Source organism: Ictalurus punctatus, chromosome 12, assembly GCF_001660625.3.
Source record: "Ictalurus punctatus breed USDA103 chromosome 12, Coco_2.0, whole genome shotgun sequence".
Classification (NCBI taxonomy): domain Eukaryota; kingdom Metazoa; phylum Chordata; class Actinopteri; order Siluriformes; family Ictaluridae; genus Ictalurus; species Ictalurus punctatus.
Window position 1 is genome coordinate 31,863,603 of NC_030427.2, and position 23,329 is coordinate 31,886,931.

The following is a 23,329-nucleotide window of genomic DNA, read 5'->3' on the forward strand; positions in this document are numbered from 1 at the left end:
GTTACACCCCTATGAGTAAGTTCTGTGTCCTGAAATGGATGCAAACAGTCTATTCAGAAGTCTATTAGGACTCTGGGCTCAACCCCGGATGATGACCAGTCCAGATAACGGCCCTTCTCACAATATATGATATTTATGCAGTAATGGTACAGAGATGATTGTCTATCATTGAGTAAATATCTGTGTTTCCTTCAATATCAGGAAGAAAACACATGATGGAGCATAAACATTACTACTAGCCAAGTACTGTAGGCTTTCTTTTAGTGTCCCTAAGACACCCTCTGTGTTCTCGTAACAGCTCCTTAATATTTTTACTCAACGAGAAAATATACTTTAGTGACTCGTCACAGTTACAGTTTCTAACATTTCAGAGGCTTTAAGACAGAGACTACAGAACACTTCTGTGCGTCTCTGTGCACATCTGTCAAATGCCATAAATGTAAATATATATAAAAAATTTTTATCAAATACATGAGTCCAGGAGAAAGTGTGTGTGTGTGTGTGTGTGTGTGTGTGTGTGTGTGTGTGTGTGTGTGTGTGTGTGTGTGTGTGTGTCTGATGTTCTCTATATTGTGTACTGTAATAATGTGAGTCTTTCACTTTTCTCCAGGTTTTACTATATACAGGGAGAGATGGAACAAGAAAAGAGATGTAGAACATTTCTACTGGATTTGTGTCTGCAAGCAGCTCTACACCAACCACATAACATCCTGCAGACAGTGGAGAAAGTGATCACATTCACTGAATATGGAGACTATTATTATTATTATGACATACTGAGTGATTTCCTGCTGGATCTGTACTCACGTGTGAAGCAGTATGAGAGTGAAACAGGCAGGAGAGTCCTTCCAGCATTGCTGCCAGTTTACCAGTCAGGTCCTGCAGTCTGGTCCATAAACCTCTCAGAGAGAAAAGTCTCCCTCCTCCTAGAAGTGCTGAAACTCCAAACAGAGAAGAAACCAGTGGTGCTGAGAGACTGCTCAGATGAAGAGAGTGAAGTGAGGAGTTTCCTTCAGTGTCTGCCCTACATCTCACACCTCAGCTTTAAAGAGTAAGTAGCTACAGTTTTCTCAGACGTGCTTTAGTGCTCTGTGCACCACAGCTGATAAAAGCACTGTTTTTGTTTTAAAATCAAATATTCCTGTAGATAAAAATATCACCATTTGTAGAATAAAATATCTGGTTCTGAAAAGGAACAAAATGAGCCTGAGTTTAAACTTTTATGTTGTCAGTCCTGGAATGTGAACAATCAGTTCAAACCCTGACTTAATTCTATTTATTGTTAACTTGTCCAATCCAATTTTGAACACTATTTTTTTTCTACTAAAATCTGCTAATTCCTGAAGTGTTGGGATACAGTGCACCTTGCTGTAGCAGGCAAAGTGAACAAAGGGAATGCAAAAAGGAAAAAAAAGGCCAAATATATACTTCCATTCATTGTTATTAAACTGGGGTGTAATGATCACGATTCAATTCCATTCGTGGTGCTAGTTTCATGATTCAATTCAGTTCTCAAAATATTTTGAGCAAAATTTGAAAGAAGAAACATGACGACTGAAAAAAAACATTTTTTTTTATGTCTGGATCATAAACAATGCAAAATGTGCATGATTGTCTGAATAAAACAAAAAATGGCTATAAACAGAGGTTTAATATTGTAAAGAAAATGTACTATAGATTCACCATATCTTAATATAAAGCAATACATTTATAAATTCTCCCCAAAATTTGACTGAATAAATAAAGACTCTGACACAGTCTCTGATCGACTGAAACACAATGAGCTCCGTTACAGAGCCCAAGGCATCAGTTTAACCATAAATACAGCTCCAAAGTCTATTTCCTGATTAATGGTGCAGACTCTCCAGTAAAGAATGTGATAATGTGACCAGCGTGCTCGCTATATAATTGAACTCTATGAGTTGTGCAGATTAGGACCTCTGCTGTTCAAACAGTCAAATGTGTTAGATGTGTAATTAATAGAAAGCTGATTTCCATGATGTGATTTGAACATTTCAGCGATACACATCGTCACATTTTCGCATCACGATGCATCGTTACACCCCTATGAGTAAGTTCTGTGTCCTGAAATGGATGCAAACAGTCTATTCAGAAGTCTATTAGGACTCTGGGCTCAACCCCGGATGATGACCAGTCCAGATAACGGCCCTGCTCACAATATATGATATTTATGCAGTAATGGTACAGAGATGATTGTCTATCATTGAGTAAATATCTGTGTTTCCTTCAATATCAGGAAGAAAACACATGATGGAGCATAAACATTACTACTAGCCAAGTACTGTAGGCTTTCTTTTAGTGTCCCTAAGACACCCTCTGTGTTCTCGTAACAGCTCCTTAATATTTTTACTCAACGAGAAAATATACTTTAGTGACTCGTCACAGTTACAGTTTCTAACATTTCAGAGGCTTTAAGACAGAGACTACAGAACACTTCTGTGCGTCTCTGTGCACATCTGTCAAATGCCATAAATGTAAATATATATAAAAAATTTTTATCAAATACATGAGTCCAGGAGAAAGTGTGTGTGTGTGTGTGTGTGTGTGTGTGTGTGTGTGTGTGTGTGTGTGTGTGTGTGTGTGTCTGATGTTCTCTATATTGTGTACTGTAATAATGTGAGTCTTTCACTTTTCTCCAGGTTTTACTATATACAGGGAGAGAAAGAACCAGAAAAGAGATGTAGAACATTTCTACTGGATTTGTGTCTGCAAGCAGCTCTACACCAACCACATAACATCCTGCAGACAGTGGAGAAAGTGATCACATTCACTGAATATGGAGACTATTATTATTATTATGACATACTGAGTGATTTCCTGCTGGATCTGTACTCACGTGTGAAGCAGTATGAGAGTGAAACAGGCAGGAGAGTCCTTCCAGCATTGCTGCCAGTTTACCAGTCAGGTCCTGCAGTCTGGTCCATAAACCTCTCAGAGAGAAAAGTCTCCCTCCTCCTAGAAGTGCTGAAACTCCAAACAGAGAAGAAACCAGTGGTGCTGAGAGACTGCTCAGATGAAGAGAGTGAAGTGAGGAGTTTCCTTCAGTGTCTGCCCTACATCTCACACCTCAGCTTTAAAGAGTAAGTAGCTACAGTTTTCTCAGACGTGCTTTAGTGCTCTGTGCACCACAGCTGATAAAAGCACTGTTTTTGTTTTAAAATCAAATATTCCTGCAGATAAAAATATCACCATTTGTAGAATAAAATATCTGGTTCTGAAAAGGAACAAAATGAGCCTGAGTTTAAACTTTTATGTTGTCAGTCCTGGAATGTGAACAATCAGTTCAAACCCTGACTTAATTCTATTTATTGTTAACTTGTCCAATCCAATTTTGAACACTATTTTTTTTCTACTAAAATCTGCTAATTCCTGAAGTGTTGGGATACAGTGCACCTTGCTGAAGCAGGCAAAGTGAACAAAGGGAATGCAAAAAGAAAAAAAAAGGCCAAATATATACTTCCATTCATTGTTATTAAACTGGGGTGTAATGATCACGATTCAATTCCATTCGTGGTGCTAGTTTCATGATTCAATTCAGTTCTCAAAATATTATGACCAAAATTTGAAAGAAGAAAAATGACGACTGAAAAAAAACATTTTTTTTATGTCTGGATCATAAACAATGCAAAATGTGCATGATTGTCTGAATAAAACAAAAAATGGCTATAAACAGAGGTTTAATATTGTAAAGAAAATGTACTATAGATTCACCATATCTTAATATAAAGCAATACATTTATAAATTCTCCCCAAAATTTGACTGAATAAATAAAGACTCTGACACAGTCTCTGATCGACTGAAACACAATGAGCTCCGTTACAGAGCCCAAGGCATCAGTTTAACCATAAATACAGCTCCAAAGTCTATTTCCTGATTAATGGTGCAGACTCTCCAGTAAAGAATGTGATAATGTGACCAGCGTGCTCGCTATATAATTGAACTCTATGAGTTGTGCAGATTAGGACCTCTGCTGTTCAAACAGTCAAATGTGTTAGATGTGTAATTAATAGAAAGCTGATTTCCATGATGTGATTTGAACATTTCAGCGATACACATCGTCACATTTTCGCATCACGATGCATCGTTACACCCCTATGAGTAAGTTCTGTGTCCTGAAATGGATGCAAACAGTCTATTCAGAAGTCTATTAGGACTCTGGGCTCAACCCCGGATGATGACCAGTCCAGATAACGGCCCTGCTCACAATATATGATATTTATGCAGTAATGGTACAGAGATGATTGTCTATCATTGAGTAAATATCTGTGTTTCCTTCAATATCAGGAAGAAAACACATGATGGAGCATAAACATTACTACTAGCCAAGTACTGTAGGCTTTCTTTTAGTGTCCCTAAGACACCCTCTGTGTTCTCGTAACAGCTCCTTAATATTTTTACTCAACGAGAAAATATACTTTAGTGACTTGTCACAGTTACAGTTTCTAACATTTCAGAGGCTTTAAGACAGAGACTACAGAACACTTCTGTGCGTCTCTGTGCACATCTGTCAAATGCCATAAATGTAAATATATATAAAAAATTTATCAAATACATGAGTCCAGGAGAAAGTGTGTGTGTGTGTGTGTGTGTGTGTGTGTGTGTGTGTGTGTGTGTGTGTGTGTGTGTGTGTCTGATGTTCTCTATATTGTGTACTGTAATAATGTGAGTCTTTCACTTTTCTCCAGGTTTGACTCTAAACAGGGAGAGAAAGAACCAGAAAAGAGATGTAGAACATTTCTACTGGATTTGTGTCTGCAAGCAGCTCTACACCAACCACATAACATCCTGCAGACAGTGCAGAAAGTGATCACATTTACTGAATATGGAGACTATTATTATTATTATGACATACTGAGTGATTTCCTGCTGGATCTGTACTCACGTGTGAAGCAGTATGAGAGTGAAACAGGCAGGAGAGTCCTTCCAGCATTGCTGCCAGTTTACCAGTCAGTTCCTGCAGTCTGGTCCATAAACCTCTCAGAGAGAAAAGTCTCCCTCCTCCTAGAAGTGTTGAAACTCCAAACAGAGAAGAAACCAGTGGACCTGAGACACTGCTCAGATGAAGAGAGTGAAGTGAGGAGTTTCCTTCAGTGTCTGCCCTACATCTCACACCTCATGTTTAATAAGTAAGTTTACAAAGTCGCTGTGTTTATAGACAAAATACTTTACTGGGACACCTGCCCCGAACTAAAATGTTTCAATATTAATTGAAACATTATTGTAGCCACCTCCATGCCCTCCACCCCCTAGGCAAACTGTCAACACATGATCCAAAGTCCTGAGGAAGGTATTATCTTTGGAGCTGGTTCCTTCCAGAGGAGCTGGGGAGCAGACATGGGGCCTACTGGCAGGAAGCAGGTGATGGGTTGGCGACAGGCTCGCCGGGGTCAGATGGCTGGGCAGGCACGTGCATACACAGACATCAAAGGGGGCTTGAGCACCTGCCCTTTTTCTTCCTCAAGAGAAAGAGCCCTTTTTTCTGGGGTGCTTTTTATTTATTTTATTTAAAATAAATGAATCTCTCTCTCTCTCTCTGTGTGTGTACGTATAATATAGTCCTCTTTATGCACAGCTTCCCTGTCAAACAGATATATTTACTGAACAGACAAGCACACAGACAGGCAGACACACAGACAGACAGGCAAGCAGCAGCTCCTCCCAGCTCCTATCCCGATTGTGTTTTTCTTGGCTTTGTCGATGTGAGTGGTGATGAACAAAAGATTAAGCTACCAGTGCCTCCACTTTACAGCCAATTAGCCAAAAGACCAATATAGTTACCTTGTGTCTTGCTAACATGCATGACTCATGAGCTACTAGTTAATGTAATAAGTTAGCTAAAGTTTAGCTAAGGCAATAGATCATGGTCATGCAGGCTAATGTACTGTACTTAATGGACACACTACAGGTGAATACAGTAAAATTTGTCTAATAACTTCATCACAATCGCCACATTAATATTCAACTCAGGTGTTAACTAATTCAAATGCGCTAATTTGTATACATTTAACAAAGCACAGGTGAATAGGATAAACAAAATAACTAAAGCACATCACTACAGAACTTCCCCAGTTAATGACTTGCATCAGGAGACTTTTCCCCTGAAAAGTTATGTTTAAATATGCAGATTAGTTTGTTTTGGTTAATTTAGAAGAAATCTACAGATGCAAACAGACAGAGGATAATAGTTAGAATAAACACCATCTAAATGTGTATTTTGGAAGTTTTCTTTCCATTAGAATAAAACAAGACATGGAAGCAAAATAGACCGAAATCTCAAAATTGACCACTACATGAAAAAAGTGTCCTGCCTTAAACCGTAACTTCTTCATTTTGATCGTACGCTCCTTATTTAACAACTATCAGATCTGTTAGGTTGTTATATGCTGAGAGATCTTTACATGATACAGACAGCCCTCCATCAAATGTGAAACTAAGTCCTTGTCACCATCAGTTATTGTGTGTGTGTGTGTGTGTGTGTGTGTGTGTGTGTGTGTGTGTGTGTGTGTGTGAGAGAGTGAATATTAAAGAAGACCATGGTCTCTGAGTGAACTGATTATTTTGTAGAAATCTGTTGAGTCTGAAACAACTGGGTGTGTGTGAGGGAATTAAAATAAGTTGGTAAGGAAGTCAGAGTGGTGTTTATATATTTAATGTTTTGTATAAAAAAGATTTTAAAATAAATAATTATGAGAAGTGCCCTTTTTTCTGCTTGAGCCCCTGCCCCCCAATATGTCTGTGCACATCCCTGGGGCTGGGATATGTAGATGTTCCGTACATCAAGGTTTAACGTGCAAGTTTCTGCAGTTTCCTCAGACGTACTTTAGTGCTCTGTGCGTCACAGCTGATTAAAGCACGGTTTTAGGATTTAGTTTAGTTTTGATTTTAAATTAAAATCCCAGACAATAAATATGCTTGGTTATGAAACTGAACAAAGTAATTTTTAAGTTGATATTTTATTCTGAAATTTAAGATTTTTCTTCCATAAATGTCCTTGATTTAATTCCATTTATTGTTCAATTGTTTATTGTAATTTTTATGAACTTGTTTTTATCATTTGATCTGAACCTGTAAGTCCTGGGACACAGTGCAGCTTGCTAAAATAAACAAAGTGGATTTTTTTCTACCCTAAAGACAAGTGTTTGTGTTTAAAGGCAGTGACTTCAGACTTGCTTAAGTGCTTTACATTATTACTTTCCAAGCAGGGTTTCTTTTAGTGTCTCTAAGAGACCCTCTGTGTTCTAGCAATAGCTCCTTAATATTTTTACTCAACTAGAAGAAGAAACTTTAGTGACTCATCACAGTTAGTTTCTAACATTTCAGAGACTTTAAGATAGAGACTACAATCTCTGTGTGTCTGATGTTCTCCATGTTGTGTACTGTAATAATGTGAGTCTTTCACTTTTCTCCAGGTTTGACTCTAAACAGGGAGAGAAAGAACCAGAAAAGAGATATAGAACATTTCTACTGGATTTGTGTCTGCAAGCAGCTCTACACCAACCACAAAACATCCTGCAGACAGTGGAGAAAGTGATCACATTTACTGAATATAGAGACTATTATTATTATTATGACATACTGAGTGATTTCCTGCTGGATCTGTACTCACGTGTGAAGCAGTATGAGAGTGAAACAGGCAGGAGAGTCCTTCCAGCATTGCTGCCAGTTTACCAGTCAGTTCCTACAGTCTGGTCCATAAACCTCTCAGAGAGAAAAGTCTCCCTCCTCCTAGAAGTGTTGAAACTCCAAACAAAGAAGAAACCAGTGGTGCTGAGAGACTGCTCAGATGAAGAGAGTGAAGTGAGGAGTTTCCTTCAGTGTCTGCCCTACATCTCACACCTCAGGTTTAAACAGTAAGTTTACAAAGTCAAAAATCAGTTTATATCAGTTATGAGATCCAGGCTATGAACTCAAGTGATGGAAACATGTAGCACTGAAAGTTCACCTGCTGATCATTTAATGGATACAGGACTATTGTTTGTGATCAGTTTGCTGCTACATGCTGTTCCTTCACATGAATACGGCATTACCTGAGATTCAACCCCTGTTATTGATCTGAATTGTGATTGTTAGCTACCTACCTTACCCTGAACCTGCTAACACTGGTTATAAGCAAGCTAATGTTAGACAAGTTAAAGGCATATTGTTGGCTTTTTTTGTTTGTTTTTAATTTAAGTATTTTGTTTTTAACAGTTATTAAAGTGAATGCAAATTAAATCTAACTGTATAGTTTATATTTATTTTTACCAAATCAGCAGTGCCTTTAATACAAAAACTTCTCTATGCTAAATACACTTCTATTTTGTTTAGCTAGCTAATGTAGATTAGCATTTTAATTAATAGATCTTAAGCCCCGATGTAACTAGACACTAACAGTCCCGGTCTGATTGACCCACGTGTAAATATCTAGAGCATTTCATCAGTCACCCAAGTTACTGCGTTATGTAGATCATCATTTTCTATATCAGAAGTCAAGAAAAATAAAAATAAAAACACAAGGTAAACGCTCACCTGTGAGTATACCAGCTAGATATGAAAGAGTGCTGTCTGGTTCGTGTTGTCTGTGTGTGAAATGTGATGTGATGTTACTGCACCACAGACTGGCCAGCAGGGGGAGAACTAACAATTGTTGGGGAGTTTACCGTTACGATGAGGAGGGAGAGACTAGGATGACTAATGTGACTAAATCAGCAGGTTGTTTATTATTCATAAACAAAATCAATATGAATTTGAAGTGAAATGATTTACTACTTTGTTTATCGGTGCATGAGCCCCTGCCCCCCAATATGTCTGTGCACATCCCTGGGGCTGGGATATGTAGATGTTCCGTACATCAAGGTTTAACGTGCAAGTTTCTGCAGTTTCCTCAGACGTACTTTAGTGCTCTGTGCGTCACAGCTGATTAAAGCACGGTTTTAGGATTTAGTTTAGTTTTGATTTTAAATTAAAATCCCAGACAATAAATATGCTTGGTTATGAAACTGAACAAAGTAATTTTTAAGTTGATATTTTATTCTGAAATTTAAGATTTTTCTTCCATAAATGTCCTTGATTTAATTCCATTTATTGTTCAATTGTTTATTGTAATTTTTATGAACTTGTTTTTATCATTTGATCTGAACCTGTAAGTCCTGGGACACAGTGCAGCTTGCTAAAATAAACAAAGTGGATTTTTTTCTACCCTAAAGACAAGTGTTTGTGTTTAAAGGCAGTGACTTCAGACTTGCTTAAGTGCTTTACATTATTACTTTCCAAGCAGGGTTTCTTTTAGTGTCTCTAAGAGACCCTCTGTGTTCTAGCAATAGATCCTTAATATTTTTACTCAACTAGAAAAAGAAACTTTAGTGACTCATCACAGTTAGTTTCTAACATTTCAGAGACTTTAAGATAGAGACTACAATCTCTGTGTGTCTGATGTTCTCCATGTTGTGTACTGTAATAATGTGAGTCTTTCACTTTTCTCCAGGTTTGACTCTAAACAGGGAGAGAAAGAACCAGAAAAGAGATATAGAACATTTCTACTGGATTTGTGTCTGCAAGCAGCTCTACACCAACCACAAAACATCCTGCAGACAGTGGAGAAAGTGATCACATTTACTGAATATAGAGACTATTATTATTATTATGACATACTGAGTGATTTCCTGCTGGATCTGTACTCACGTGTGAAGCAGTATGAGAGTGAAACAGGCAGGAGAGTCCTTCCAGCATTGCTGCCAGTTTACCAGTCAGGTCCTACAGTCTGGTCCATAAACCTCTCAAAGAGAAAAGTTTCCCTCCTCCTAGAAGTGTTGAAACTCCAAACAGAGAAGAAACCAGTGGACCTGAGAGACTGCTCAGATGAAGAGAGTGAAGTGAGGAGTTTCCTTCAGTGTCTGCCCTACATCTCACACCTCAGGTTTAAACAGTAAGTTTACAAAGTCAAAAATCAGTTTATATCAGTTATGAGATCCAGGCTATGAACTGAAGTGATGGAAACATGTAGCACTGAAAGTTCACCTGCTGATCATTTAATGGATACAGGACTATTGTTTGTGATCAGTTTGCTGCTACATGCTGTTCCTTCACATGAATACGGCATTACCTGAGATTCAACCCCTGTTATTGATCTGAATTGTGATTGTTAGCTACCTACCTTACCCTGAACCTGCTAACACTGGTTATAAGCAAGCTAATGTTAGACAAGTTAAAGGCATATTGTTGGCTTTTTTTGTTTGTTTTTAATTTAAGTATTTTGTTTTTAACAGTTATTAAAGTGAATGCAAATTAAATCTAACTGTATAGTTTATATTTATTTTTACCAAATCAGCAGTGCCTTTAATACAAAAACTTCTCTATGCTAAATACACTTCTATTTTGTTTAGCTAGCTAATGTAGATTAGCATTTTAATTAATAGATCTTAAGCCCCGATGTAACTAGACACTAACAGTCCCGGTCTGATTGACCCACGTGTAAATATCTAGAGCATTTCATCAGTCACCCAAGTTACTGCGTTATGTAGATCATCATTTTCTATATCAGAAGTCAAGAAAAATAAAAATAAAAACACAAGGTAAACGCTCACCTGTGAGTATACCAGCTAGATATGAAAGAGTGCTGTCTGGTTCGTGTTGTCTGTGTGTGAAATGTGATGTGATGTTACTGCACCACAGACTGGCCAGCAGGGGGAGAACTAACAATTGTTGGGGAGTTTACCGTTACGATGAGGAGGGAGAGACTAGGATGACTAATGTGACTAAATCAGCAGGTTGTTTATTATTCATAAACAAAATGAATATGAATTTGAAGTGAAATTATTTACTACTTTGTTTATTGGTGCACATGCACTAGTGAACTGGGTCAGGTGACGATCATCATTACGTCCTTGCTAAGGTGTCTGCTATGAGACTTAAGTGGGCCTTGTTCTTTTTCAATGTCTGTATGTTTTTATTTGTGGTATTGTTGCTCAGGAATGTAATATTTTCTTACAAACAGGTTTTATTCAGACTCTGAATCCACTGCATCCATCCAGTTGTTACTGAATCTGAGCATCGCAGCAGTCGACTGTAAATCAGATAAAGGAGAGAGTTTTACTGAGCTTCTGGCATCAGTGTGCAGCTACAACACATTCCCTTTTGGTGAAGAGTGTCATGGATTACAAGAAAGACAGAGTGATTTCCTGCTGGATCTGTACTCACGTGTGAAGCAGTATGAGAGTGAAACAGGCAGGAGAGTCCTTCCAGCATTGCTGCCAGTTTACCAGTCAGGTCCTGCAGTCTGGTCCATAAACCTCTCAGAGAGAAAAGTCTCCCTCCTCCTAGAAGTGCTGAAACTCCAAAAAAAGAAGAAACCAGTGGACCTGAGACACTGCTCAGATGAAGAGAGTGAAGTGAGGAGTTTCCTTCAGTGTCTGCCCTACATCTCACACCTCAGCTTTAATGTGTAAGTTTACAACGTCCCTGTGTTTATAGACAAAATACTTTACTGGGACACCTGCCCCGAACCAAAATGTTCAATATTAAATCAGTATTTAAAGACTTTTTCTAGAGGTTGGAATCCTATGTTGGAGCCTTAACATAAATCATAACAGTAATTTATATCACACACACAGAATCATTAAAATAAAGAAATCAGTTTATATCAGTTATGAGATCCAGGCTATGAACTCAAGTGATGGAAACATATAGCACTGAAAGTTCACCTGCTGATCATTTAATGGATACAGGACTATTATTTGTGATCAGTTTGCTGCTACATGCTGTTCCTTCACATGAATACGGCATTACCTGAGATTCAACCCCTGTTATTGATCTGAATTGTCATTGTTAGCTACCTACCTTACCCTGAACCTGCTAACACTGGTTATTAGCTGGCTAATGTTAGACAAGTTAAAGGCATATTGTTGGCTTTTTTTGTTTGTTTTTAATTTAAGTATTTTGTTTTTAACAGTTATTAAAGTGAATGCAAATTAAATTTAATTGTATAGTTTATATTTATTTTTACCAAATCAGCAGTGCCTTTAATACAAAAACTTCTCTATGCTAAATACACTTCTATGTTGTTTAGCTAGCTAATGTAGATTAGCATTTTAATTAATAGATCTTAAGCCCCGATGTAACTAGACACTAACAGTCCCAGTCTGATTGACCCACGTGTAAATATCTAGAGCATTTCATCAGTCACCCAAGTTACTGCGTTATGTAGATAATCATTTTCTATATCAGAAGTCAAGAAAAATAAAAATAAAAACACAAGGTAAACGCTCACCTGTGAGTATACCAGCTAGATATGAAAGAGTGCTGTCTGGTTCGTGTTGTCTGTGTGTGAAATGTGATGTGATGTTACTGCACCACAGACTGGCCAGCAGGGGGAGAACTAACAATTGTTAGGGAGTTTACTGTTACGATGAGGAGGGAGAGACTAGGATGACTAATGTGACTAAATCAGCAGGTTGTTTATTATTCATAAACAAAATCAATATGAATTTGAAGTGAAATGATTTACTACTTTGTTTATCGGTGCACATGCACTAGTGAACTGGGTCAGGTGACGATCATCATTACGTCCTTGCTAAGGTGACTGCTATGAGACTTAAGTGGGCCTTGCACTTTTTCAATGTCTGTATGTTTTTATTTGTGGTATTGTTGCTCAGGAATGTAATATTTTTATACAACTAGGTTTTATTCAGACTCTGAATCCACTGCATCCATCCAGTTGTTACTGAATCTGAGCATCGCAGCAGTCGACTGTAAATCAGATAAAGGAGAAAGTTTTACTGAGCTTCTGGCATCAGTGTGCAGCTACAACACATTCCCTTTTGATGAAGAGTGTCATGGATTACAAGAAGAACAGAGTGATTTCCTGCTGGATCTGTACTCACGTGTGAAGCAGTATGAGAGTGAAACAGGCAGGAGAGTCCTTCCAGCATTGCTGCCAGTTTACCAGTCAGGTCCTGCAGTCTGGTCCATAAACCTCTCAGAGAGAAAAGTCTCCCTCCTCCTAGAAGTGCTGAAACTCCAAACAGAGAAGAAACCAGTGGAGCTGAGAGACTGCTCAGATGAAGAGAGTGAAGTGAGGAGTTTCCTTCAGTGTCTGCCCTACATCTCACACCTCAGGTTTAAACGGTAAGTTTACAAAGTCAAAAATCAGTTTATATCAGTTATGAGATCCAGGCTATGAACTCAAGTGATGGAAACATGTAGCACTGAAAGTTCACCTGCTGATCATTTAATGGATACAGGACTATTGTTTGTGATCAGTTTGCTGCTACATGCTGTTCCTTCACATGAATACGGCATTACCTGAGATTCAACCCCTGTTATTGATCTGAATTGTCATTGTTAGCTAGCTAGCTATCTTACCTAGCTACGTGGGGGACTGCAGATGAAAATTATACAATGCATGAAATGAATTTTGTTTTTAACAATTCTTGAAGTGAATGCAAATTAAATTTAACTGTATAGTTTATATTTATTTTTGCCAAATCAGCAGTGCCTTTAATACAAAAACGTCTCTATGCTAAATACACTTCCATGTGATTTAGCTAGCTAATGAATATTAGCTCTTTTAATTAATAGATCTTAAGCCCCGATGTAACTAGACACTAACAGTCCCGGTCTGATTGACCCACGTGTAAATATCTAGAACATTTCATCAGTCACCCAAGTTACTGCGTTATGTAGATCATCATTTTCTATATCAGGAGTCAAGAAAAATAAAAATAAAAACACAAGGTAAACGCTCACCTGTGAGTATACCAGCTAGATATGAAAGAGTGCTGTCTGGTTCGTGTTGTCTGTGTGTGAAATGTGATGTGATGTTACTGCACCACAGACTGGCCAGCAGGGGGAGAACGAACAATTGTTGGGGAGTTTACCGTTACGATGAGGAGGGAGAGACTAGGATGACTAATGTGACTAAATCAGCAGGTTGTTTATTATTCATAAACAAAATGAATATGAATTTGAAGTGAAATTATTTACTACTTTGTTTATTGGTGCACATGCACTAGTGAACTGGGTCAGGTGACGATCATCATTACGTCCTTGCTAAGGTGTCTGCTATGAGACTTAAGTGGGCCTTGCACTTTTTCAATGTCTGTATGTTTTTATTTGTGGTATTGTTGCTCAGGAATGTAATATTTTTATACAACTAGGTTTGATTCAGACTCTGAATCCACTGCATCCATCCAGTTGTTACTGAATCTGAGCATCGCAGCAGTCGACTGTAAATCTGATAAAGGAGAGAGTTTTACTGAGCTTCTGGCATCAGTGTGCAGCTACAACACATTCCCTTTTGGTGAAGAGTTTCATGGATTCCAAGAAGAACAGAGTGATTTCCTGCTGGATCTGTACTCACGTGTGAAGCAGTATGAGAGTGAAACAGGCAGGAGAGTCCTTCCAGCATTGCTGCCAGTTTACCAGTCAGGTCCTGCAGTCTGGTACATAAACCTCTCAGAGAGAAAAGTCTCCCTCCTCCTAGAATTGCTGAAACTCCAAACAGAGAAGAAACCAGTGGAGCTGAGAGACTGCTCAGATGAAGAGAGTGAAGTGAGGAGTTTCCTTCAGTGTCTGCCCTACATCTCACACCTCAGGTTTAAACAGTAAGTTTACAAAGTCAAAAATCAGTTTATATCAGTTATGAGATCCAGGCTATGAACTCAAGTGATGGAAACATGTAGCACTGAAAGTTCACCTGCTGATCATTTAATGGATACAGGACTATTGTTTGTGATCAGTTTGCTGCTACATGCTGTTCCTTCACATGAATACGGCATTACCTGAGATTCAACCCCTGTTATTGATCTGAATTGTCATTGTTAGCTAGCTAGCTATCTTACCTAGCTACGTGGGGGACTGCAGATGAAAATTATACAATGCATGAAATGAATTTTGTTTTTAACAATTCTTGAAGTGAATGCAAATTAAATTTAACTGTATAGTTTATATTTATTTTTGCCAGGTTTAAAGAGTAAGTTTACAAAGTCCCTGTGTTTATAGACAAAATACTTTACTGGGACACCTGCCCCGAACCAAAATGTTTCAATATTAAATCTCACACCTCAGGTTTTATCTGAATGCTGCATCTTCACAGTTCATCCCATAGACCCTTGCTTGTTAATGCTTTTTGTTTTTTACTGAGACATGTTAATAAACAGAAGCCAAATATTTTTTTCCTAATGGAAACAGTCCTAAGTTGCTCATTACTATGGAAAATTAAGTTGAACAATCTGCTAATATTTTTCTCTCATTCATCTTGAAAAGTTAAATATTTTGTAGTCTTACAGCATGTTATTTGATTTTAAGTATAAATTTGAAAGTTCTTTAAAGTTGAGGCAGGTGGAGGGAAGTCAGCACTGCTGTTACTCTCCCCAAAAGTGGTTGTTCAATGAAAATCACTCCAGGGGCACTGGGAAAAATATCATGGGAGATCACAAAGAACCCTATGGTAACACCCAGGGCCAGCCCTACCTAATAACCGACATAAGTGGGTACATCGGGCCACATGGCCACCAGAGGGCCTCATGCCATGGGTTCAGACAGTAACGTTTGGTAACAATAACTTTGATAAATTTAATTGCTTGTGTCAGTTGTGTGCGTTAATGTTTGAAAATGAAGAGACGGCACTATCAATCTGGTGCAGAGAAGACTAAAAGGAAGTGTTGAATTTTGACAAGATATCGATTTGTTGAAATAATGGTTGCTGCATTGTATCTTATTGGTTTAATTCAGCATTTTGTGCCAAGCGGGCGCTGTGATTTGAAGACGTGTCAATGTAGCAGCAGTGTCACTGTCACCTCTGAAAAGTGCTTCTTAATTCTGGACAGACAGTGGCTGTGTGAGAGAGAGAGAGAGAGAGAGAGAGAGAGAGAGAGAGAGTGAGTGTGAATGTGAGTGAGTGAGTGAGTGAGTGAGTGAAAGTAAGTAAGTAAGTAAGTAAGTAGTGTGATGTTTGGATGAGGAGCTCTTTTTGGGGAAGCGGGGAGCTGATGGGAGGAGGAAGGTAATTTGCCCAGTAATTGCAATGTTTGTGTACTTTTTTATTTGCACTGCAGTCTTAGAATTTTATTTTAAATACTTTTTTATTAAGGTGAACTTTGTTTGTTATTTGCAAGTTTCAATCATTTACTCATTTTGAATAAAAACGGACTTTCTTTGCACAGTTTAAGCTTTCGTAGTTATTATGTTGTGTGTATACTAATTAGATTGATGTAGCATGCAATTGGAATTAACGTATTTTGTGGTGTGGAAGGACCTAAAAAGAGCGGTTCATGCAAGGAAACCCACCAGCATCACTGAGTTGAAGTAGTTTTGTAAGGATGAATGGGCCAAAATTTTTCCAGCCTATTGTGCAGGATTGATCACCAATGACCAGAAACCATTGGTTGAAGTTATTGCTGCTCAAGAGGGTCACACCTGTTACTGAAAGCAAAGGATCACATACATTTTCCGACACAGATATGTAATGTTTAATAATTTTGCTCAATAAATAAATATAAAAAATTCTGTTTTTGCATTGTTTATTTAATTGGGTGCTCTTTACTGAGTTTTCTGACTGAGATGAAGATCTGATCACATTTCAGATCAAATTTATGCAGAAATGCAGAAAATGTAAAAGGTTCACAAACTTTATAGCAGCACTGCATCACCTCTAACATGTTATTTATGGAATTTTAAGAACAATAAGTTAGAAGATGTCCTATTTATAGTTTTACATTAATCCTGTCTGTTTTAGATGTGAAGAAGAGTTCATTCCACGTTTAAGTAAAGCAGTTGTTGACTGCGCAGAAGATACAAAGTTGGTGAGAGCTTTCTTTGCTGCGATGGACTTCATCTTCGTTATAGACTGGGTTTTAACCACTCGTGAGTGCAGGGCTGTGAGGAAAGTGCTACGTCTCTCAGACTCCAAAGTCAAACTCACTCTGAAACCCCGAGCCATCTCTCTCCGAGGGGCCAGATTTCTCTTCAGACACATCACACACCTACAGAAACTCTGGTATGTTATTAATCAGTTTCTTAATTTTCACACCAGGTTATATAACTTCATTAAGCTTTAGTATGCATGAGTGAAATTGAGCTGGACCATGAAATCCCCTTTAATGAATGTGTTTGGTGAACGCTTGTCAGCCTGAGTGACCGTGTGGTAGGGAGGATGGTCCGAGCATTTGGAGCAGTGAGAGCTGGTGGCTCGTTGGTCATTGAGGAGCTCTGTCTGAGGCTTAACAGCATAAACCCAAAGAAAGAGATCTTCACATTTCTGAGCAGTTTGTCTTCTCTCCTGAACATCTGGACTGTTCACTGTGTGAATCTCACTGAGTGCAGGATGGAGGCTCACTCTCTCATCAGCCTCATGTGTCATCCTGGGAATTTAAAGATCAGGTCAGTTTACAGTGAACATCTTTATCATATAAAAATGGTGAATATTTTTCATTTATAAACATCATGTATGTGTGTAGATTATCGAAAGAGACTCTCCAGCAGTTTACCAGTCTGCTGTGTGAGGTGCAGGATGGGGAACTGACCCGCTTTTTCCTGGAGAAGGTGGGAGGAGACCTGACTTCCTGTTCTCTCAGTTGGGAGGAGCTTATCTATTTTCTCCAGCAGCGAGTTTGCTGCATTAGTGCGAACATCAGAAAGAGCAAAATCACATATAATCATGCCAGACAGATTCTTCCTCTACTGTCTGAAATTCAGTTTAAACGGTAAGAAGATACACATGTAATCTCCTTTGAAAGAATTTCTGCTTTCATACTTAATCTTTAAATGTTGAGTAGCAATTTAAGACTATTAGGTGGGTTACATCTAAAATGTTTCTTTGCTTACTTTTGAATAATGTATTATTGAACAATATTAGATACCTACTGTACATAACTCATTAACATCCTTCCGAAACTGAAACTAATTATAATTTTATAACAGTAATACTAAGGTATAGTGAATTTTGCTTGGTAATGCACTTTCAGAGTCTGTGTTAAGTTCCAAAGACTCAAAGCTATGTAAAAGAATAGATGAAGTCACATCCACATGAACACCGGTTTGAGTAAAGTGAGCCTGATTCAAGATGAAGCAACTCTTATGGCTGTCTGATCATCTTTATTAGTCAAACATCATGTGATCAGGCACTCTTGCTTCCAAAGACACCTTTTACTATATGTGTGGTTTCTGGAATAGAAATGTACCACATATTAATGCACCAATAATGACACACGTAAACATTTATGATAATCAGATACACTATTATCTTAATGCATTATTTAATGGACATATCTTCAATGTTGAACAATAATATATCCACACTCAGTACTCAGAGGCTCATATCGTTAAATATTAATAATTAATAAACCTTGTGGAAAGAAAAGGAATAAATAAAAAGAATTGCCTCTCCTGTATTGGTTTAACAGAAGAATAATATTTATCGTTAAATTTATGTATGGATGTGATTGTAACCTCTACAGATTGAACCCCAGTGTTGTGCTGTCAATCATCAGAGAGATCTATGAGACTGGCTCTGCTCACTGTGTGTCCAGTCTGTTGAGTTCAACACACAGCTGTATCAACCTGAACAATACAGAGCTGGACTCTTACCACTGTACTGCCCTGTGCTTCACCCTCCAACACTGTACTTCTGTCTCTCTGAGCCTGCTGTGGACCTCCATACCAGAGGGGGAGCTGGTGAAGATTCTCCCTCTGTTCAACAGAGTTTCTCAGCTCAGGTAACTCAGTGTTCACAATCCACTTTAGAGTAATAGAAATTGCAGTAATAACTAGACCGGTACATTTCCTGAAGAAAATGTGAGTGGTGCTTGACGCGGCGAAACTGGGACGGGGCGCCAATTCTTTCAAAAGCCGACCCGCGTAGGGTGCCAATACCTTCGAGAGCCGGACAGATAGGGTGCCAATACTTCTGAGTGCCGAACAGATCAGGTGCCAATACATTTTAGAGCCGAATGTGTACGGAGGCAAAACTTTTAGAGCTTTCTCTTTAGAGTGCCAATACTTTCAAAACTCAATGCAAGTCTATGGGAAATTTTCTGACTTTGAGCTTCCGTACCGGAAATGCCGACATTACAATCGCTACCAAAAGTCATAGCACACCTCTACTCAATAAGCCGATCGATTTGACACCTCACCCGTCGATCTCCGACAAACGGTGCGGGACTAGTTACGCGCCGAAAAAAAAGTGGCAGAAGAAGAATAATATTTATAATAAGTATGCCGAAGAACAATAGTAGTGCTTTTCAAGCACCACTAATTAAAAAATACATAAGTGTAACAAAGAAAATGCTTGTTTTCCTTGCTCTCAGTGTTGACAGGGTCCTGTTGTTGAAGTTGATCCACTGCTGCAGTATCTCTGAGATCCAGCAGGGGGCAGTAGCAGCAGTTTTCTCTGCTCTGCAGAGCAGACTGGACTTCTCTTGTAGCACTGGTTTGGATCTGACCACAGAAACACAGGATAACACTCTGCATCTGACCACTGAGGACTGCAGAGACATCAGCACTGCCATTCAGAAATCTCTCCAACATACAGAGCTCATTCTAGTGCACTGTGAGATGGAGGACACTGGAGTGGACATGCTCTTCCTCATTCTACATAGTGTGAAACTGTGGTGAGACACACATACAGGATAATGCTCAAGTCTGAATGACAAACTACTGTGTCTAGACACTGTGGCTACAGGCTAGAAGATGCATTTTCAATTAAGTCACATAGGCAGGTTGTCCAAGTTGTACAGTTTAAGATCAACTTTCTATTTTTAACCAGTCCAGTAGAAGTCATACAGTATTTTAATGCCACTGAGCTCTAAAGTGAAATTGTACACTTTATTGCATAGAGACTACTTGAGACTAATTACTAACTTGAATATGTGTGACTGTATATTAAAAGTTTTAACTGTCTCTCTTTCTCTCATCCTTACTCAGCTGTAGTAAACCTTTGTTGCTCCGGTTCCTGGCCCGTCTTCATGTGGTGAATGAGTCAGACTGTGTGAGGCATGCTATGTCCCTCTCCCAGGCGCTGGATGAAGAGATGGACCTCAGTGAGACCCCTCTGGACCTCAATGCCTGTAGATCACTAGCATTGTTTCTGGAATTTTCTGAAGGTCTGTCTGAACTGGACCTCAGCCACTGCCAGCTCACTGATCACAGCCTAGAGCTGCTGTTCCCACACCTGCATAAAGCAGCTGTCCTGGAGTGAGTATGCTGTGTGTGTGTGTGTGTGTGTGTGTGTGTGTGTGTGTGTGTGTGTGTGTTAGCTGCAGTTACACTGTGCTCATTGTATTTATAGGTTTGTTCTTTTCCTTAGCCTGAGTCACAATGACATAGGTGACGGTTTAGCTGGAAGAATCTACACGGTCGTTTCTACTAACAGGAACATACAGACAGTTCGGTAGGTTTGTGTATGTGTTTGTACACAGACACTGTATATACTGTATGTATATAGATGGGTATGGAAGTAATGTGTATGTAATGACTGACCTGTTTAATGAAAGTTTGAATATCTTTGTTGTGTCTTCAGACTCCACAACAACAGAATTACTGATATTGAGCCTTTCCGAAAAGACAAGCGCTTCGAGATCTGGTGATGACTGTGGATGAGTGTCCTGTTTTCACACCTCTCCCTAAACAGTATAACGAGGAAAGAATTAAACAAATAGTCCTCATTATTCTCCTATTAGTTTTTTATAACATTTATTTTTTGGTTCTGTTGGAACTTTTGTCAGTTCAATTATTTTAAAATTTCATGTCTTGTTAACGTGGTATGTACCAATTTCTATTTTATTTTCAGTGTTTTTTTGAAGGGGTCAGAAGGAAAGGAAAAGTGTGTGTGGTTTCTTTTTTTCTGAATATTAATGATATTTTGACTTCACAATACACATGTTTACCTCGATATCTTACTTCAACATCTTTCTTAATCTAATGTTTTAAAATATACATGTTGATAATTATACAGTCAGTTCATTAGAAAGAAATTAACTAAAGAAAGAAATGCACGACTGACATTGCACACAGCAATATATATATAATATATATATATATATATATATATATATATATATATATATATATAAAATACACAAAGATCAATCTTTCCCAAGCAAAAGTATTGTATTTTATTTAACTGTGTCTTCAGGTCTTAGTTCAGCTCACTTAGCATCGACTGGAAACATAAAAAACATTTTTTCTGAATTATACCTCTCAGAATTAACACACTGAGGCACGCAGCAATAAAGTGAAGAGCTGATTTAATGTATTTGGTAAGAAAACCTTCTCTGTTAAACGGCCAAAACGCTCATTCTGATGACAAACAACTTCTTAACACGTCACATAAAACACTTCTCTCAGAAAGCGGCTCTGAATCGGCAGCAGTAACGCGCGCGCTCGTAGCCGCTGAGGTAAGACAGACAGCACCATCTTGTGTAACTATCCACCATCTTGTGTAACTAACTGACTGAACTTCAGCTAGCAGCAAGCTAGTGTTCACTGGGATATATGGGATATATGTTCACTGAGAGCTTTACAAAGCATACAAAAATATCAGCTATTTACAACTTCAAATAAAATGCTGTGATTTAAAGCCAACAAACTTTCAGGAAACTCGTTAAAACAGACAAAATGTCTATTTTAAGCTCATGTTAAATAAAATTCATGCTGTGCTAAACTAAAATAATCTGCTCAGTAGCATGTTAGCTAGAAAGCTAACATTTTGGCGGGAAATGGGTGTAAAAATACAAACAAAAAGGTCTACAGGAAGAAGTAAACCTTTGGCCTTGTACTTTAACATGTTAGATTTTACTCAAAAGAAGTATCTACTCACTACATCTCAGTTTAAATAATTTTTGGTAGATTTAATCTTAGGGCTAACCGCTAGTTAGCTGTCTTCTCTTTAAACTGTATAGCTGAAGCTCTGTTTAACGATTTAATTTAATTAAACTACAGAACAGATTTATAACTATGTGTAAAGATAAGGAGAAAAAACATTACTTGCCTTGAGTTGATGTCCAGCTGTGAACTGCTGCTCCTCCAGTCAGATGGAGCTGTGAGAGAGAGAATGAGCTCCAGCAGGAAAAGATGTTCAGTTGTTTTCCCTGTGGGGGAGGGGCAACTCTCTCTCAGCTCCTCACCTATTTTATATGATATTATTATTATTATTATTATTATTATTATTATTATTATTATTATTATTATTTCTTGAGATATTGATCTGAATTCTGACACTTAGTGATAAGTTTCAGGCATGATCTCTGTATCTCTATTATGAAGCTCTCTAGTTTGTGTCATGAAGTGCTGGAACCAAATTGTTTTCTGTTCTTGGTATGTGTTGTTTTGAGCATTCCTAATCACCCCCCCCCTTTCACCCCCTCTCTCTTTTGGTACTTCTTCCTCTTATTATCTGGAAGACTAGACGTCTTTAGTTCTTATATCACTCGAACCTACGTAATAGATGTTTTGATTTCATCTGTTACCTGCTCCAATGGACATTTATCAGTCTTTATCAATATTTTGTATGTATACTATGCTTTCTGTATCATTACACTAAGAAGCTTTCACTGAACAATGGTGTCGGTGTGACTTCTTCACGAGCTTGGATGAGAGGAAATCAGTCACTGCAGCGTCCAAATTCTGGTTCTGTGACTGGTATCGGACGAAGAACTTAACACGGCCCAGTGGGCCCCAGTCATAGCCCAATAAACACTATATCCTATTTTAATCCTACGTGATATGTGTATGCAGTATTGGTGGATTACATATAATTAGAAGCGCTTATGAGGCTAAACGTTGTCAACCTGCACAGGGCTTTGAAAGTAGTGACTGACTGCCCAGAATTTCATAGTACAGTCAATCAGGCTTTTAGGAAGAACAGGGACTCAAATATAAAGTTCCAGACGAACTGAGGCAGTTGTTGGCTACTGTGAACACCACACCAATCTCCAGTGGAGCTTGAGCAGGGTTTCTCCAAAATCAATCTCGTTTGTAGCTCACAGCGTGCACCTCTTCTCGTCCACACCATCTCGTCTCTGATGTCTGTGAACATCGTGGGTCCATCCCTTATCAAGTTCAATTCCGAACCATTTGTGTGCTCATGATCTTTTTGGTGTGTTCTTCAGTGATATTTCGTATCCGTTGAGTCAGAATGCTTGAAGGTGGTCAGGTCTGATTCCGACTTTTACGTATTTGCTTTGTGGTATTTTTCATCTCACTCGCAATCCCTTCGCACAGTTTAATGCCTCTGCTCTACAGAATAATTCAGTCCTGCCTGCTCAAATGCACTTAGAAGGGCTGAAAAAAATTACTACATTTAAATATCTCAGTTTTCCCTCTAAACATACAGAG

The 23,329-nt window shown here is 38.4% G+C and overlaps 1 protein-coding gene across 8 annotated transcripts in view; it reads left to right on the forward strand.

Moving 5' to 3' along the window:
- LOC108272973 (uncharacterized) overlaps positions 1 to 20,885 on the forward strand; it is a 37,625-nt gene extending 16,740 nt beyond the window's left edge. For 3 of the 8 annotated variants that reach the window (XM_053683934.1, XM_053683933.1, XM_053683935.1), the window contains 16 exons: positions 611 to 1,051; positions 2,661 to 3,101; positions 4,708 to 5,148; positions 7,432 to 7,872; positions 9,486 to 9,926; positions 10,995 to 11,441; positions 12,677 to 13,123; positions 14,155 to 14,601; positions 16,734 to 16,994; positions 17,126 to 17,377; positions 17,455 to 17,700; positions 18,454 to 18,711; positions 19,303 to 19,605; positions 19,919 to 20,188; positions 20,283 to 20,384; positions 20,514 to 20,885. In XM_053683934.1, coding sequence (XP_053539909.1) covers positions 611 to 1,051; positions 2,661 to 3,101; positions 4,708 to 5,148; positions 7,432 to 7,872; positions 9,486 to 9,926; positions 10,995 to 11,441; positions 12,677 to 13,123; positions 14,155 to 14,601; positions 16,734 to 16,994; positions 17,126 to 17,377; positions 17,455 to 17,700; positions 18,454 to 18,711; positions 19,303 to 19,605; positions 19,919 to 20,188; positions 20,283 to 20,384; positions 20,514 to 20,580 — 5,305 coding nt within the window. In that variant the 3' untranslated portion in view covers positions 20,581 to 20,885. The remainder of the gene's footprint in view (positions 1 to 610; positions 1,052 to 2,660; positions 3,102 to 4,707; positions 5,149 to 7,431; positions 7,873 to 9,485; positions 9,927 to 10,994; positions 11,442 to 12,676; positions 13,124 to 14,154; positions 14,602 to 16,733; positions 16,995 to 17,125; positions 17,378 to 17,454; positions 17,701 to 18,453; positions 18,712 to 19,302; positions 19,606 to 19,918; positions 20,189 to 20,282; positions 20,385 to 20,513) is intronic. The other 5 variants (XM_053683937.1, XM_053683936.1, XM_053683939.1 and 2 more) reach the window with 5 other exon arrangements.
- Positions 20,886 to 23,329: the final 2,444 nt, after the last annotated feature.